General features: G+C 38.0%; 1 protein-coding gene across 1 annotated transcript in view; it reads left to right on the forward strand.

Annotated features, from left to right (window-relative positions):
- Positions 1 to 6,251: 6,251 nt before the first annotated feature.
- Positions 6,252 to 18,465, forward strand: part of tacr3a (tachykinin receptor 3a) — a 32,224-nt gene continuing 20,010 nt past the window's right edge. The window contains exons 1-3 of the mRNA XM_030755241.1: positions 6,252 to 6,849; positions 11,667 to 11,855; positions 12,633 to 12,783. Of these exons, the coding sequence (XP_030611101.1) occupies positions 6,482 to 6,849; positions 11,667 to 11,855; positions 12,633 to 12,783 (708 nt within the window). The 5' untranslated portion in view covers positions 6,252 to 6,481. The remainder of the gene's footprint in view (positions 6,850 to 11,666; positions 11,856 to 12,632; positions 12,784 to 18,465) is intronic.

Consider the following 18,465-nt stretch of genomic DNA (forward strand, 5'->3'; position numbering starts at 1 on the left):
ACTGAGGTCCCCTGTCCAAGAAGATGTCACTGGGAAGACTTTGACCTGACCAGCCCATTCAATGTTTCCCTGGCAGATGGTAGTTTATGCAAAGGCAGAAACAGTTTGTGAATTTTATTTTCTTTAAATATGAATGTGTTGTTACTTCTCTCATCACCCTTGCGTCAGCTATGGGGTTGCCAAAGCTTCAAAACTGTAACAACAAGAATGGTGGGATTAATTATGTGGTTGTGAGGGAAAAAAACAAAATAAAAGAAACTTTGCAATTGAACTTGGCTGATTTGGTCAGAGTCTGCTGCTTGTTTCAGGAGCTACACAATACTAGATCCCAAAACAAAAACAGTCTCCACTTATAGGTTTAAGCTTTGACTGTGAAGAGCAAAGGGTTATACTCAGCATAAAATTGCTCAGTGTTGCTTGCATATATATTGGATGCACTGCATACTATTTCCTAGTAGCTATGAAGTATCTCCTGTGGAATTTAAAACAATATCAGAAGAAAGAAGAGGTGTATTTTTGACTGTAGTATGATCTTGATTTTTTTTTAAAGACATGACTCTGAACATGTTACTATATTGTTTCATTTTACAGCAGCATAATATAAACCCAGCTATTTTCTGATCCACAACACGTAGAAGATTGAATGTGCCATCGTGCATGGCAGGTAGTTGCTTTGTCTCATATAACGTGTCACACTAGATGAAATCATAGAGGTGGGAAGTAACGAAGTACAAATATTTCTTTACTTTACTTAGGTAGAATTTTCAAGTATCTGTACTTTACTTGAGTATTTATTGTTCTGACTAGTTTTTATACTTTTGGTTTGACATCTGAGGGAAGTTTTTATTTCCCATCCCAGCGCCTTCAAACATCAGACTGATCTGAGACTAAATGAAGGAATGATGACACATAAAAATGTATCCATCCCTGGGGCTTATCTCATACAAAGACATGAAAGAAGCAAAACCATATAATTTATGTATCATAGTTAAAGTGGACCAGAATGATCCGGAACAATGTTTTTGGTCCATAAGTTGTGATCGTGGTATTTCAGCATTTAGCTAGCACTAAAGAAGAGGAGCAAAGATAAAGGGAGTAACCTTTTTAAGTGGCAGGTAATTTCAAATGCACATTTTCCTCAGCAAATATCCTCAGCAAATATCAGCAAAGACACAAAGTGTCTGCAGTTTGTCACACAGTGTGTCTGCGAGCTGAAGGTCCTGCTGCTGTATTTCCAGGGAGAGAAATTTACTCAGAGATAGAGAAAGATGGAGGAAAGAGGACAGGAGAGGAAGAAGAGAGGTTAGATTTAAAGGTAAGGACTGATCAGGGACATCTGATAAACTGAAAATTTAAACCTTTCATTTTTTTAATCAGATATTGGATCTGTATATGATGTGAAGTTATGGTTTTTCATATTATGAAATGTCCTCCAAAACAAACTGAAGTACACTAACTTTGTGTTATTAAAAGATTGCATGAAAATACTGCAGTTTAGTGCAGGATGAACAGGTTAGCTTGCTGTACTGTGGTGAAATTACAGTAAAGCTCTAAGTTGGACTGATGCACAGCAGCTGTGGTGTCCATGGTCAGAGTTACAGGTTATATCAGTGTAGCAGAGATGAGTTTGAATTTAAGCTGATGATGCTGATGATACTGGAGCTCACAAAAGAAAATATTGGGATTCTTTTCCCTACGCTGAGCCGCTACAACTGATATCAGTGTCCCCCCACCTGCTGAATCCCACTTTAACCCCTGCCTGTACTCATTTTTGTGTTTAGGTGATGAGGCAGAGTCACCCTCTACAATGTGGGTGACAGCAACTATTTTTAAAATTCTCTTTCTTTTTCTCATGTATGCTATATAAATGTAATAATATTGTTTTAATACTACATTTATATAGCACAATGTTCAGTTAGCTTTGCACAAAAATAGCTGGTAGAAACGTCCTCCAAAGAGCTACTTAATTTCAGAGCCTGTACTTTTTCACTTTTGCTTGAGTAAAGAAGTTCTATCAGTACTTCAGCTTTTGCCAGAGTAATTTTTAACTCAAGTATCTGTACTTCTACTTAAGTACAGAATGTCTATACTTTTGCCACCTCTGATGAAATCCAAAGCTTCATCGGGGATGTCTCACAACCTCCAAACAGAAAGACTAGCATGTCACAGTTTTTCGGAGTGTTTCATGATGGTTGCTGTATTTCAGCTGACCAATTCCTACCTCTCAGCTGTGTACAACTGTAACAATGTCTCTGATGTAGCACCACTTTTCATCCCTTGTTTAAAAAGCCTAGTTTTAGCTTCTCTCTAAGGCCCTCTTCCAGATTGCCTGCTCTTTATGTCATAATTTTATAAAATTACGTGCTGTATAGACTGGATGGCTGAATAGTCTGAGACATGATTTAAATTGCCTTCAGTTCAACTAGCTGTTAATATTTTTGCTGACATCTTCATGACATGGATCAGTGGGCTTTTTCTACTTTAACATGAATAAAATGGCCTATATGAATTCCTTCTCTATCTTGTCTATTTATCTTGTTGCTCTTGATTCTCAAAGCTTAAAAAAAATTAAAGTCACTCATTTAAAGGACCTGCCAATATCTCACCAAGGTCCTTTCCCCAAATCTCACAGAGTATACAAACAGTAATCCTGCATCTAAGGAATGCAAGTATTGTATGTATGAGCACAGCAGAAAGCCTGAATTACTAGAAAAGAAGAGAAGAGAAGAGAAGAGAAGAGAAGAGAAGAGAAGAGAAGAGAAGAGAAGAGAAGAGAAGAGAAGAGAAGAGAAGAGAAGAGAAGAGAAGAGAAGAGAAGAGAAGAGAAGAGAAGAGAAGACGATCACATTCTTTGTCTGAATTCTAACATTAATGCAGAAAACGTGCTTTATTGTAGTGAATCACCTCCTTTATCACCATCATCCAAAGCAGGACAGCAGTAGACTTTGGCAGCTACTATACGTAATTGCTTTGCAGCTGGTTTTAGTAAAGAGAGTTAATGCTTGCTCTGGTAGATGTCTATCTATAGCAACAAACTACATTGCATTTAATGCAGACTACCTCATTATTTCTTATTTTTATTAAGAGAAAAGCAACAAAACTCCCCTGTTTCTCGATTTGTGTCATAATGTTTCAGCAGTGCAAGCATGACCACTGATAACAATTGATTAGTGTGTGGCAGTCTGTTGTTGATCAATAGCCGCACTCACTTTGACCATAAAAACGGAACTACAGCAAGTAAAACAGTAAATGCTTCACATCATATTCTTCTTAGGAATTCAATTTTCAGCTGTTAATGTCTGAGTTAAGGACTAATTGGTAAATAATTGAGGAGTGATGCTCTTTCATTAGCAAATAAATTGCTGTCCCCGGTCACATTTTGAATTGATCAAAACAAATAGTCTCGCGCCCTAACCTGAGTGCTGATGCACCATAGACAGAGCTGAAAAAAGAGCCACACATCTGCTGTGCTGATATATTCATAAGAGCTACTGTATTCTATTATGCAAAACAAATGACATTTTAAGTCAGAAAATCTAACCTCCCAGTGACAATCAAGCCTATAAAGTCTTACAACAACAACACAGCAAAGAAGCAGTGGCCAAACAATGAGCCCACAGCGGCTCATTAAGCAGCCATTCTCAAAGTGGTCCAAGGGGAGAACAAACAGGAGCTGATTTCAGTTTGGTGTGCATCACATACAAAATAAGTTTTTTTTTTTTGTTTTTTTTAAGCTTGGATCTTCTGTCTTAATCACTATGTATACTGACAACTATTAATGCAACTCATATGCTGCTTTAATAATATAAACACAGTATACATTATGACCCTCTACTGTCTGTATAAATGCCAAAAAAAAAGGTTTAGTTTCTTCCTGTAGCCAAAGCTTTTCTTGCCTGCGTCAAATTGTAAACAGTCCTCCTTAATTGTGTGCAGTATGTTTTAAATATCACAGAATTTATTTGCAGCCTTCCTCAGAAAGTAAGTTGATATTCTCATCATAATGCCTATAAAATCTAAAAGCACAGGTACTTCTCTTTTTTAACTGTGGACTAAGTCTGTCTAGGGAATACACTTAGCTTTAATATTGCTCATATTAAGATCTAAACAGGTGTCTTTTTCACATTTCAGAGATATGACACAAAATCCAGTTATCACTACTGCTCATTCCCATAGTTGCATAATTCTTAATAAATAGCTATGCCCTATAGTCACATACACAAGGCATTATTGCTAACGCTTTGCCACGGATAAAACTTAAACAAAATGCAAACATCTGATACTAATTTAGTCAGCATTAGTATGCAGGATTACAACGCAGAACAAAATACTCATTATATAGACCCATTCTTATAGCAGCAGCCTGAGCCTGACCACAACACAATACAACATCAAGGAATACTGGACAATGTGCAATATCAAGGTGCAATACCGCATCATCTGTTAGACATTTTATATCTTCCTTTTGACCTTGCTGTCTTCTTGCATCTTTGCTTATTATTTATTGTTTTATTCTCTTGCTTGTTTATTTCTGACTACTGTTGTGCTTGAATGTGTGCCTATAATGTAAAAAGTGCTACTGGAACTTTAATTTCCCTGACAGAATCCTCCCAAGGGGATTAATGAAGTCTCATCTAATCTAATCGGATCTGATCTAATCTCTAATACATGAAATATCTTGTTTTAAGTGCCTACATCATCAATCATTTGAACATTTTATATTGATTCTCTGATTTTTAAAATTACTATTAATTTAAGTTTTGCTACAAAACTCTTTTAATTACTTATACAAGGTTTCTTACTGAATAGACATCAAAGTACATAATGTTAACAGTGAGAGTAAAACCACTACATGTCAACATGCAGAGTAACAACAATCTACACATGTAGAGCTTGTTTGTATTCTGTATACTGTATTATTTGGATCTTTGTCTGCACCTGTATGTCTCTGTAACAATTAAGATGAATTTCAGAAGTTATAAGCAGCATCTCTGTGTCAGATTACATTATCTCGCACTTGTATGACACCACCTAGGAGACCCAGGCTACAGTCATTGCAGTGTAATTGTGCAGACTGGAGTGAAAATGTCTAATAAATGTCATCTCATATTTAAATGCAACATTACACATTCTGCTGAGTCAGTAAACAAAAGGCCTTTGTTTTGTTTAAACGCACATATCGAACTCAGTTAAAAGTCACAGAATGAGGAAAATGTACTTGACTGTGATTGGATATCTAGGAATGCCTTGTTTCAATGAGGAAAAATGATTGAACAGTGAGATACACTCACCGGCTACTTTGTTAGGCTCCATATCCATATCTAGTCATCCAGTCACATGGCAGCAACTCAATGCATTTAGACATGTATATATTGTCAAGAACACCTGCTGAAGTTCAAACTGAGCATCAGAATGTGGAAGAAAGGTGATTTAAGTGTCTAAGAAGTAGACTACATCGGGTGTTACTCCTGACACCTAAAAATGAGAAAGTGAGGCTACATTTCCCACAGGCTTGCCAAAGTCCGAGAACAGAACACTGGAATAACATTGCCTGGGCTCATTAGTCTTGATTTCTGCTGCAACATTTGGATGGTAGGGTCAGAATTTGCCATAAATAACATGAAAGCATGGATCCATCCTACGCTGTATCAATGATCCAGGCTGTAATGGTGTGGGGGATATTTTCTTGGCACACTTTGGACTCCTTAATACTAATTGAGCATTATTTAAGCACCACATACAACACAGACTCTCTGGTGCACTTTAAAGCATATTCAACAACAACAACAACAACAATAATAATAATAATAAAAATAATGATAATAATAATGATGATGATGATGATGATGATGAGTACAATGTTTAATATAACTGGAAAACCCAACACTAGGAAATGGCACTGATCGCTATGAAGTCACTGACATAGTTGGAACAACACATGTTAGAGAGAAAGGCATTCTGAATGAAATGCAATATCCTGTTTGTGGCTCGGTTGAAAATGCAGCAAATAAGATCATCTGGCGGGTCAGTGTAGATAAAGATATACACTAAATACAGCCTGATAATATACCGCGGAGAGAGTGAGAGAGAGACCGCGGACCATCTGTTATTCATGAAGTGTAAAACAGCAGCCACAAGTATCAATCAATCTTTTTCACTTTGTGCCACTTGTGCGTCACTGAGTGCGCCCGGCGTCCTGCTGCTGGAGAAGAGGCTGGGCATTCATAGCCACAATCAAGGCACTGAAGGATACTTGTTATATGAACAGTTTCACTGCGGTTTATTAGCTGTATACACAGAAGTGCGTGCTGAATCCGACAAACGGTGGTCTTGGAAAAGGATGTGCGTTTTTAGGGGTGTTTAAGTTACGCGCTATGGCGCCTCTACGCAAATCCTCTTGGCCAATCCAGCTGTGCGCCTAAATCATACTCGTGAAACAGTCGAAACCTTTACAACATCAGGGGGGGTAAAGGAGAAGAGGATGGCGGCTTCATACAACGGATCCAACATAACGACGAACCAAACCAACCAGTTTGTCCAGCCGCCATGGCGCATCGCTCTCTGGTCTGTTGCCTACAGCTTCGTGCTGGCGGTGGCGGTGTTTGGAAACCTAATTGTGATCTGGATCATTCTTGCCCACAAGCGCATGAGGACAGTGACAAACTACTTTCTGCTGAACCTGGCATTTTCGGATGCGTCCATGGCTGCTTTCAACACTTTAATAAACTTTATCTACGCCGCTCACGGGGAGTGGTACTTCGGTGAAGCCTATTGCAAATTCCACAATTTCTTCCCCGTCACATCCGTGTTTGCAAGCATCTACTCAATGACTGCAATAGCTGTGGACAGGTGGGTTTATGAAATGCTGCAAAAAACAATATTCAACAGATGGTGTCAGGTCCTCCGCATGCACCTCACGCCAACTCCTCCTTTATAAGACAGCAGGTAAATTAATTAAGTTTTTGTTATAGGTTTAACAAAATATTTTGATCCGTTTCTTTCATTTTTTTTCCAGTATTGGAATAAATAAACATTCAGTGTGAGAATGTTTTGAAAGTAGTGTCCTTGTAATATTTACCGAACCTTCATGTAACAATGGGAATAGAATATATCCCATCTCAGTGCAGATAACTTAATCACCAAAGAAGATCTAGAATTTTATAAACACAGGATGAAACATAACCTTGCAACCCAAACACTTTCGGATCATTTTATTTAGCTTCTCCGGGTTCAAAAAGCAGTTGTGTGAATGTGCATGTTGTCATTTCATAAGGCTTAAATCATTCTAATATCTTGCCTCAAGACAAACTTTGTTTGGCAAGAGTGGTGCAAATGGATGTACTAACTTGTTCCCTTATAGAAACTCATTTGGAATCCTCAGCAGTTTAATCTGATTTATAAGCTGTCAACTTAGGCTTTGTCCAGTTTTCATTCAGTCTCACTCCCTGCTGTTATACATTTATTTCAATTCCCAGTGGAATAGTCAGGTTGTGATTTGCATAATTGTTTTGGAAAGCCAGTTGCTCAGAAGGGTGACTGCCATCTTATACACCTTGGGCCTGTTTCCTAGATGTGTTTTTACATTTCCATGCAAGTGAATCATACACCGAAGCAGTTGTTTTGCAAAGAGTCTGTGCTGCAGTGAATGACTATCTGTGCCAACAACCTAGAAAAGATCACCCTTTGCTTCATGCTTTTACACGCTCTAACTCTCTTGCTTTCTGTCACATACGCTTACACTCTTTTATCTTTTTTGCTCTTTCACACATCCTCTTTTCTTAGTTTGTTCATCTGCAGTATTTCTCTTTGGCTGCCCTTGTGCTTTCCAGCAATGTGGGGATGCAGTCAACACTAGGGCTTTGAAACTGATCAGTGGACCATCATACATCATAATGTTTGAATAAAGGGATTAAACTGATGAAAGAAGCAGCCACAGGCTGAATGTAATGAAAAGACAAAATCATGTGGAAGCTGCAAGCAAGTGCAGTGTGTGTCTACAGCTAGTGTTCACGTGTCAGAGTGTGTTGTGTTATTGTCTGAGGTGTTTTCTTCCTCCAGTGCTGCTTCTTGATGCCCAAATGGAACAATGCGTTTCCTCAGGCCATACTCAATTTGGCTTCTCTACAGCAACTTGCATGCCTTTGTATTTTTGGTCTGCAATGTCCATTCAATTTGTCAACTGTGTACTGAGAATGAGAACATCAGTATGACCTACATGATGTAGATGTAACCTCCGGTCATGCTTTTTGTAACCCCACTATGGTGCTGTCTCTGCTCTGATGTCTTGAAATGGCATGAGGCCACAGTTCGTGATCATCTGTGAATGTGTCCTTCCTGCTGAGTCTCTCAGCTGCCAAGTGTGTTTCCTTGGGCAGTGCAGAGAAGGAAACACAGGCTTCTGTGTGAAAGGTAACACTGCTGACATCTTCACACCGACACTGTGGTCAATTTGACCATTTCTTTAACCTTACATAATTACTGAATTATATTTTGGGGGATAATACCATTATAAAAATGGATCTCTTAAAATGTGTCTGTACAATGCAGTGTGTGTGTGTGTGTGTGTGTGTGTGTGTGTGTGTGTGTGTGTGTGTGTGTGTTTTGTTTTCTGAAAATATGCTGCTCAAAAAAAAAAATTAAAGGAGCACTTTGTGAACATACTGTATCAGATCTCAATGGTATGAAAAAATTATACTTGATATTTACACCAATATGGACTGGATAATGTGTTAGGAACAAAAGGCTGCCACATCATTTGATGGAAATGAAAATTAACCTACAGACGGATGAATTCAAAGACACCCCGAAAATCAAAGTGAAAAAATTAGCAGAAGGCTAATCTATTTTGCCAAAATGTCAGTGCAGCAACTTAAAATTATACTCAGTGGTTTTTGTGGCCCCCACATGCTTGAATGCATGCCTGACAATGTTGGGACATGCTCCTAATGAGATGTCTCATGGTGTCCTGGGGGATCTCCTCCCAGATCTGGACTGAGGCATCACTGATCTCCTGGACAGTCTGAGGTGGAACCTGACGGTGTCAGATGGACCAAAACACAATGTCCCAGAGGACTTGGGGGTCAGTCAATGGTATAAATTCCTTCCTCTTTAAGGAACTGCCTGCATACTCTCACCACATGAGGCCAGGCATTGTCGTGCACCAGGAGGAACTTAGCATCCACTGCACCAGTGCAGCGTCTGACAATGGGTCAGGATTTCATTGAGATTTCATCGAGATACCTAATGGCAGTCAGGGTGTCGTTGCCTAGCCTGTAGTGGTCTGTGCGTCCCTCCATGGATATGCCTCCACACACCATCACTGACCCACAACCAATCCAGTCATGCTGAATGATGTTACAGGCAGCATAATGTTCTCCATGGCTTCTCCAGATCCCTTCACATCTGCACATGTGCTCACGGTGAACCTCCTCTCATCTGTGAAAAACACAGGGTGCCAGTGGTGGACCTGCCAATTCTGGTATTGTATGGCAAATGCCAATCGGGCTCCACTGTGCCGGGCAGTGAGCACAATGCCCACTAGAGGACATTCGGCCCTCAGGCCACTCTCATGAAGTCTCTTTCTGATTGTTTGGTCTGGGACATTTACACCAGTGGCCTGCTTGAGGACCTTTTGTAAGGCTCATGTGTTCATCCTGTTCCTCCTTGCACAAAGGAACAGAAATCACTCCTGCTGATAGGTTTAGGACCTTCTACGGCCCTGTCCAGCTCTCCTAGAGTAACTGCCTGTCTCCTGAAATCTCCTCCATGCTCTTGAGGCTGTGCTGGGAGACACAGCAAATCTTCTGGCAATGGCACATATTGATGTGCTATCTTCGAGGAGTTGGACTACCTGTGCAACCTCTGCAGGGTTCAGGTATTGCCTCATGCTACCTGCATTGACACCGACCCTAGCCAAATGTAAAACTAGTGAAAACACACTCACAAAAGATGAGGAGGGAAAAAAACTGTTTGGGGGATTGTCTCATTGTTGCCCCTCAGTGCACCTGTTGTTAATTTCATTAACACCAAAACAGCTGAAACTGATTAACAACCCCCTCTGCTAATTAACTGACCAGATCAATATCTCAGAAGTTAAACTGCCTTGATGCTATGCTCCAGTGGTGTGCGGTGACTTTTACAGGAAGACAAATAGAGACAAGCACAGTTTGCCTTATCCTAATGGAACAACACTGTTAAACACTGATTTAAAAGTGTTCCTTTAATGTTTTGTTTTTGAGCAGTGCAGTTGTAATTGGAATTACTTAAGAGAAAAGAAAGTAGCCTTTATTATAGAAAATGAAATGCTATTTCAAAATGAAAAATGACAAAAAGAAAAGGAAAAAAGAATTGCATAGAAAACTACTGCTAGTAAGCATTAAGTACTAATAACATTTGATAATAAGTCTTTTTTGTGACACTGTGAAGTGAGGTTTGGAGGATGATTAAGCATTTTTCTTTCCTATGAGGACTTTTAAGAGCATACTTGACATTTAGCTCTACACGTTTTTTTTTTTTTTTGGTCTGGAAGTCTCATCTAAGGTAATCTCAGCCAGTTTAAACACCAGATTGTGATTGAGTGAGTGTTTACTTGTAATTGTCACACCGTTGTGACATGGTTTCAAAACAATATGCAGTCCAAAAGGTGTCCTGTGGAGCTTCAGGCACAACAGACTTCCAAGTCATGCCCAGTTCTGCTGACTCTCTAAATGTGTTTTGATAGATACTAAAAAGGTGTGTGTGTGTGTGATTTTATTCTGCTTTTTCAAGTTTGTTCAGTGCTGATAAGTCTGTTCATTCAGCTGACATTATGCTAGCTTGTTGGAAATGAAATATGTCAGCTGCTTTGGCACATACTTGATTGGGCATCTAACAAGGTTCAGTGAAAAGCAGTAAGTTCCAAGCAATTACTGGTGAATTCGCTGTCGTCCCCCCAGAGAGTTGTGGTCACTGGGGTGATAGGACAAGGCCTATTCTTTATGAAGACTGAATTAGCAGCTCTAAGCCCCTGTGATCACCTACTGAAAATCATGTCCAGTATCCTGAACTGCGTTTATGTAAATGATAATCTCCTGTCAGTTTTCAGTGTTTTGCTGTGTCAGTCAAACAAAATCTCATCAAAGCATTTTAGAAATGAATCATCCATCAGCTTCCCCGAAACCCCCCGATGTAACTGGACTTATACAAGACTGCCTTGTAGAAAATGAAGTATATTTTTAATGTGGAAAATGTCACTGAATCATAGGTTGAATTAGTGGATGATTCAGTCAATTCCACTTGTTCATCAGTGACATTTTCTGCTTTAAATTTATACTTCATTTTCTTGCTGCTTGTAAAAGTTCAATGCTTAGGTAAGTTTTTTTTTCTTTATCACGTACACCAAATAGACTTCACACTGTTTAAATTTCACATTTTTTTTCAAATATTCATAACATAAAGGAACTGTTGATGTTCACCTCTTGAGGCTGTAAAATGACCACTGATTGGAAGACAAAAAAACCTAAGCCTATAGTTATTATGTTGGTTTAAGATGTCACAATCTATAAAAAGTATTTGGAATAAAGAAAAAAAAAAATAAGACAAATGATCTTTTTCTCTTGAAAACTCTGAAATTCATCTCAATAATTAAATATAAACACAGAATTCCCTTTTTAACCTCTTTGCTGTAGGTACATGGCCATCATCCATCCTCTGAAGCCACGATTGTCAGCGAAGGTCACCACAGGGGTCATCATTTGTATCTGGAGTCTAGCTGTAGTTTTGGCTTTCCCGCTCTGCTATTTCTCAACCATCCGAACTCTCCCCCGCAGGACGATCTGCTATGTGGCCTGGCCCCGCATGGCGGATGACCCCTTCATGTGAGAAATATTTACCTGTTTATCCGGATTTGTCTGAGTTCAAATGTGGTTCATATTTATACAAATAATACTAGCACAATGCAATAATGTAATAAAACACATATTACAATTTATAGCTCACTCAATACATTTAAACAAAGTAGAGCAGAGCAGTGTTATTGGAAACACTACAGGCTAAAGGTTTCTTTCCCATGTCAGCGTTTAAGCTCACCAAAAAATGTATTTTATTTGTGATCTTGAAATATTCTTGTAACTGACTAGTTATATAGTGGTGGGTCTGTTTAAAATGTGAAGAGATTACAATTATTTGCAAAACATGTATACTCTATAATGGACATCTGATGAAGAATGTTTGCAATGTTCATTAGCAGCACTGTTGCAGTTTTTATTTTCATGTTCATTAGCAACATAAAGAGAATCAAAAATGTTTGTATGCAAGGACCAGAAAGATGTTTCTGGTAATAAATTCATAATCAGTATGTACCTTAAAAAAAAAAAAGTAAATACAACAAAAATTGCTTATTAATTTACTGTCTTTTTTACACTACCCTATATTGCTGGAAGGCAGCACAATATGCAGCCATTTATGGGATTATAGAGCATTATAGAGGAGAGTGTCAGTGTTCCCAGAATGTTACATTCATCATTTGCAACAGGAACTAAGATCACACAAGGCAAGATATGTTTAAACCACATAAAAATATAGTTTGTGTAAATTACATATGATTATTTTAAAAGGAATTCACTACTTTGACATTTTTTCCATTTTCTTCTTAGGTATCATATCATAGTAACAATTCTGGTCTACGTGCTGCCCTTAGTGGTGATGGGCATTACTTACACCATAGTGGGGCTGACACTATGGGGAGGTGAGATCCCTGGAGATTCATCTGATAACTATCACGGACAGCTCCGGGCTAAAAGGAAGGTGAGTGGGCTTAAAGGGGAACTACTCTACCCGTTTCTCAAACTCAAGATATGACCTAAGGGAACCCAATTTGTGCTGTGAATGTGATAACTGTTGAATGCTAAAAAGGCAGAGAACTGGGAATAATAAGCATCCTGACGCTCCAGGGTACTTTTATCTTGCTTCTGTTTCATAACCTAAAGAGGAGGAGGAAAAAGGACAGCACGCCATTTTGGCACATGTATCAGTCATTGCTGTGTTCAAGCTAGAAACCATTTCAGCATCCAGCAAAGCGGAGCAATAATGCAGCAGTACATATACCATTTTGCAACTTCTGTTTTTTATCATTCATTTGCAGCGGCTGAAAGATTTATTGTCGAATGAGAGAAATCCAGGACTGTCCCCAAACCTAATTATTTTCCCATGGCCTGTTTTGTGTACTCCTTTGACATGGTGTAGATTAGTTCGATGCTGCCTTGGAATAAACGTTCAGTGGAAGTAGATGTCAAATAATTTTGACCTTGTAGTCTCCATTAGAGAATTTAAAGCTGTGAAAATGCAGCTGTTGTTAAAACACACCATTTTCACAGGTAACATGTTCTGCAGCCCACTTTCCAAAAATAATGGATTACTGCTGTTAGGCTATTGATGGAGCACTTTTCTTTGACTAATGACTGCAGCCACAGTGACTGTCCAAACACTGGGTATTAATTTTGAAATCATCTTTTAAGATTTAAGATTTAAGATAGTGTTTATTTGTCACATGCACAGTTATACACAGTACAATGCACAGTGAAATGTATTTTGTACCTGCAACCATATATACACACACATATAAATAAGAATAATAAAAAAAAAAAAAAAGTAATTCACACTATACACTATACTCTATATACTATACACTATACACACTTTTATAAATTATAATATTTACATTGTGCAATAATGGTCCAGTTAGGGCTCAGAGTTGAGCAGACGGATGGCTTGTGGGTAAAAACTCTTCTTCTTCTTTTACTTCAAATGCCTAAATCTTTTGTACATCTTTGTATGTAGTATATACTATACCTTTAATAAAGCAAAAAAAAAAAAAAAGCAGATCTTTTAACCACAGAGATTATTGTAATAAATCACATTTATCATAATATCAACAAAAAGGAAGGCATCTGCATGCACATTTTTACCCCACTTGTGAAGCAAACTAGAAATAGAGACTGTTTGCCTTCAGAGTAAAAGTTGTCCCTTACTGCCGCAACCAGCACATCTTAAAAGGAGCAACTTTTGCTTTAAAATTGCTTGCGTTGCACTTTTTCATGTTTCATTACAGTTGGGAGCGTGAATGGCAAGAGTTGGCAGACAAGTATGCATTTTCCATGCAAACTACAAGTGACTGTGACAATATGCTGGTGACCACAGCCATTCCAAGAACGTTTTTAGTGCAGCCCCCTCCCAGTGACCAGTTTCACCTAGTGACAGCCAGCATACACACTTTTTTTTCTTAGCGACCAGAAGTTGTCATAGGGTTGCTGACTGGTCTCTAGGCCTATGTGTATGAGGCCTAATGCAACTGAAAGTATATTTGATCAAGACACTAAAAAAGATTACATTGTTAGCTCACCCACAAGTATTAGATCCTAACACTGCTGCATTCTGATCATGCTGTGGTTTAGCTGTTTCATTCTTTTTCTTTTTCTTTTAAAGGAAAGGTCTATTTGTTAAAAGACAGGATATGCTATTAATGCATTTTGCAGTGCCTTCAGATTTCCACCTTTGTTAACAAGGGCCAGAAAAGTGATACTTTATTGCTGCATAAAACCTACGAGTGGAAAAGAACCATAGGAAACTGTCAGACAACATTGGAAAAGCAAATATATTGGAAATACTGGAGGAGATGCAGGTTCCAGTCACATGTAGAACTCTGTATGGATCTCTCCTCCATTACATTTCCTAATTGTACGCTTTTAATTTTGTCATCCTATATCATGGGTTCCTTGAAGATTCTACAAACTCTGAACTGACAGCACTAAATGCAGGGTCGAAATTTCTGTCTGCATGTTTTCACCCTTTCTGTGTATCCATACTGAGCCTCACCATGGTCACCATTTACTCCTGTTTTTGTTTGTTTTCTGAGAGTCTATGCAGATTAAAAAAAAGAAGTAAAAATGAATATCTGTTTGGGTGCTGTTTCTTTTATGCACAGAAGTATTCAGATTTTACCTCAGACATCCACTATTTTGTTTTTAGAGTATTATATGAAAATACAAAAGATTTTTTTTCAATCTAAATTATAACATTTGTTTTTTGTAAATGATAAAGCATGTTCATCACCTAATACTGTCCTGTTCTCATTGCTGGTTTACACGGTGCAGCATGTTTATCCGAGCAGATGAATGTCATGTAAGCTGAGAGTGTAGTGCTGTGAGGCTCTGGTCAGAATAGGTTACAGAAAGGAGAGAACAGCCCCAGGCTCAAAAGCTAATGTTTTCACAATACTCCTGGCAAAACATACTAAATAAATAAATATATTCAGGTCAGTGAGCTGAATCACTTCAGAAAAAAAAAAAAAAAAAATCAGCTTGGTGACTGGCACAGAAATTTAAATAAGTGTGATGGAAATGTTGTGTCAGCAGCAAAATAGTCACTATAACTCTGTTCTTACAGTTAGTTTAAGAGTTTTTGTATCTTTTTTCCCAGTTTTTACAGGATTATGTCTTTTATCGAAGAGGTCAGAGAGGTCAAACTGTGTATTGTAAGCCCATTTTGAAGGAAACAGAACACGAAATTGACCTTAAATTGCTTTTAGCTTTTCACGATAGTGAACAAAAATATGGCTCATTAACTGTGTCCCAGTTTAGTTCTACATATTAATTCTGAGCAGATTAAATATAATGTGTTCACAGCGGAAAGACTTGCTCAAATACATCAGTGTGCACTCTCCATGGGTTTAATTTTTTTAACCATGCTGCACATGACCAGTGCTGTCAGTTCACGGCATGATAAACACTGATTAGCTTTTCACAGTTGCCAAAAAAATTTAAGCAGATATACAAACAGGAAGTATTATTATTTCCAAATTTTCTGGAATGATTAACCATTTTCTTAAAACCACACACACCTTAATTAAATGTCATTAAATTCTCATTTCAAAAAGCAGTTATAGTTGGAGAAATGCATATTTTAATAAATGGCTGTAGATTTCCTCAGTGATCAAAATAGGATGGCCCAATCCAGCCATTTCTGGTTGCAATCCGATACCTTGGCTGTGGTTTTTCATGTAATTTATTTGCACTTGTCTTATCTCAAAGTGAGTGTCATTAGGCTGCAAATTGTCATCATTTACAGTCACAGCAGTTTCTCCTTTTTCCTTCTAACACAGTTGTGTAGCTGACAGGAGACTGGAGTGAAATCATATTTAATCGGTTGGTAACAACAAGTTATGATACCATTCGGTATTCTGACTGAACACGAGCGAGCAAGTGAGAGAGAGAGAGAGAAAGCATCCTGGTTGTCGGATGTCAGCTTCACTTTAACCACTGTGTGCAGTTGATGTAAAAAACCTCTGCAAACATACTAACCAAAGCTGTTGGTGTGGCAGTGTAACATACAGAGCTGTGAAAAAGTATTTGCCCCCTTCCTGATTTTATCATATATGTCACACTTACATGTAAATTTAATAACTCTTGGCAGCACAATGTGCTGCTTTTTGAGATCTTTTAGCCTACTTCCCTTTGTCAGAGAGTTCCTATTTAAGTGATTTTTTTTTTTTTAATTCAACAAGTATGACAGTAATCAGGCCTGGGTACAGCTTTAGTGAACTCAACTTTTCAAAAAATGTGGTTAATCACTCTTAATTCAGTAGGTTTGAATAACCATTTTCCCTTAATAAATGAAATCATCATTTAAAAACTGCATTTAATGTATACCCAAATGTACCTTGTCTAATATCAAAATTTGCTTGATGATCTGAAACATGTAAATGTAACAAATACCCCCCCCCCCCCTTCAAAAAAAAAAAAGAAAAACAGAAAAAGAAAAAAGAAAAGAAATCAGGAAGGAGCAAATACTTTTTCACAGCTCTGCACCTGCAAACTGCTCTCCCTCTCCTGTTAGCTTCCTTCATGCCATGTTAGATCTGATGCTAGTTCCTGCTGTTGTGTGGTGAAATAAATAGAGAACAGCTTATCTGAAGTGAATTGATTTTAATGTGTTTTGGTCAGTATTGGACTGACATCCGATACAAATAATGGAGCAGCACATGTCTAAAAGAAATTAGTTGTAATGTCATCAATTTTTAAAAGAACTGTGGTGAAAAATATTTAGCTTTCAGTAAGTTAAATAATTATAAATCACTAATAGAGACCCAGGTTTGAGTCATGCATGTCACAGTTTTTCACATCATTTATATGTTTTTTTTTTTTTTTTTAATGTTAATAATTACAAATATATTACCTGGTTAGGTTTATGCAAACTACAAACTACTGAATTAGGATTAGTTATTAAAAGCAGCTGGGTGAAATTTATAAAAATATTATGGTTTGGATTAAAATATGATCGCCACATCTTATAAAACTTGAAAATGCATTACTTACAAATTTGTATTCGTTGACACACACACATTAAAAATGTTACAGTTCACATCAATGGACATAAAAATGAAAAAGATTCATTTTTCATCACTATTTCACAAGCAACAAGCTGTAATAGCATTAGGAAGATAGCAGTGCCACTGCTGCTTCTTGCTCATTGCATTGTGGATGTGTCAACTTTTACAAGCTTGCTCCGTTGCAAACAGGCCAATGACTTAGAAGCTACTTTTCATTCATTCATAGATTCCATCCATTCTCTTCCACTTATCCTGTTCAAGGTCAATGACAGCTGTCATTGAGCGAAAGGCAGGGTACACCCTGTATAGGTTGCCAGCCTGTCGCAGGGCCAGCACAGAGAGACAGACAACCATCACGCTCACATTCACACCTATGGGCAATTTAGAATCACCAAGTAACCTAACCCCACTAACTGCATGCCTTTGGACTGTGGGAGAAACCGGAGTACCCGAAAAAAAACACTAATTTAGAAGACGTTCATTTAGCCTGGAAAAAGAGTTTGTTGCTCTATAAAAAAAAAAAAGCCCCCCTTAAAGCTAGGACATCTTACTATTCATCATTAATTGAAGAAAATAAGAACAGGGAATAAGAACTGTAGCCAGGCTGACAAAGAGTCAGAGCTCTGTAGAGCCGAGCATTCCTTTCACTTTAACTAGTAATGCCTTCGTGGATTTCTTTATAAATAAAATTTTAGACATTAGAGAAAAAATTATTCAAAACCATCTTAAAGACTTTTCTTCATGTTCGGCTGCTTTTTGCACTTCTGGTATTTGTTTAGACTCTTTCACTCCAGTTGATCTTTCAGAGTTAACTTCAGTAGTTACTTCCTCCAAACTAGGGTTTAATCCCCGGGATCCGGGATTCCCGGGAAATGCGATCAGAACAATTTCCCGTTTCCCGGGAAACGTTAGACGGGAAACCGGGAAAAAAGTCGCGCGCGTCGATTTGACTTTCAGAAAGAAAAGAAAGCTTCAGAATGTTAAATTTAAGGAAATATTGAGAGAAGGGTTCGTTTAATGCGAAAAGCATTGCTCTACATTTCAGGCACGTTCAGCCTCCGTTTAAGGCTTCAGCCTTCATCTCAAGCGTTTTAATAGAGGTA

This window comes from Archocentrus centrarchus, chromosome 1, assembly GCF_007364275.1.
Source record: "Archocentrus centrarchus isolate MPI-CPG fArcCen1 chromosome 1, fArcCen1, whole genome shotgun sequence".
Taxonomy (NCBI): domain Eukaryota; kingdom Metazoa; phylum Chordata; class Actinopteri; order Cichliformes; family Cichlidae; genus Archocentrus; species Archocentrus centrarchus.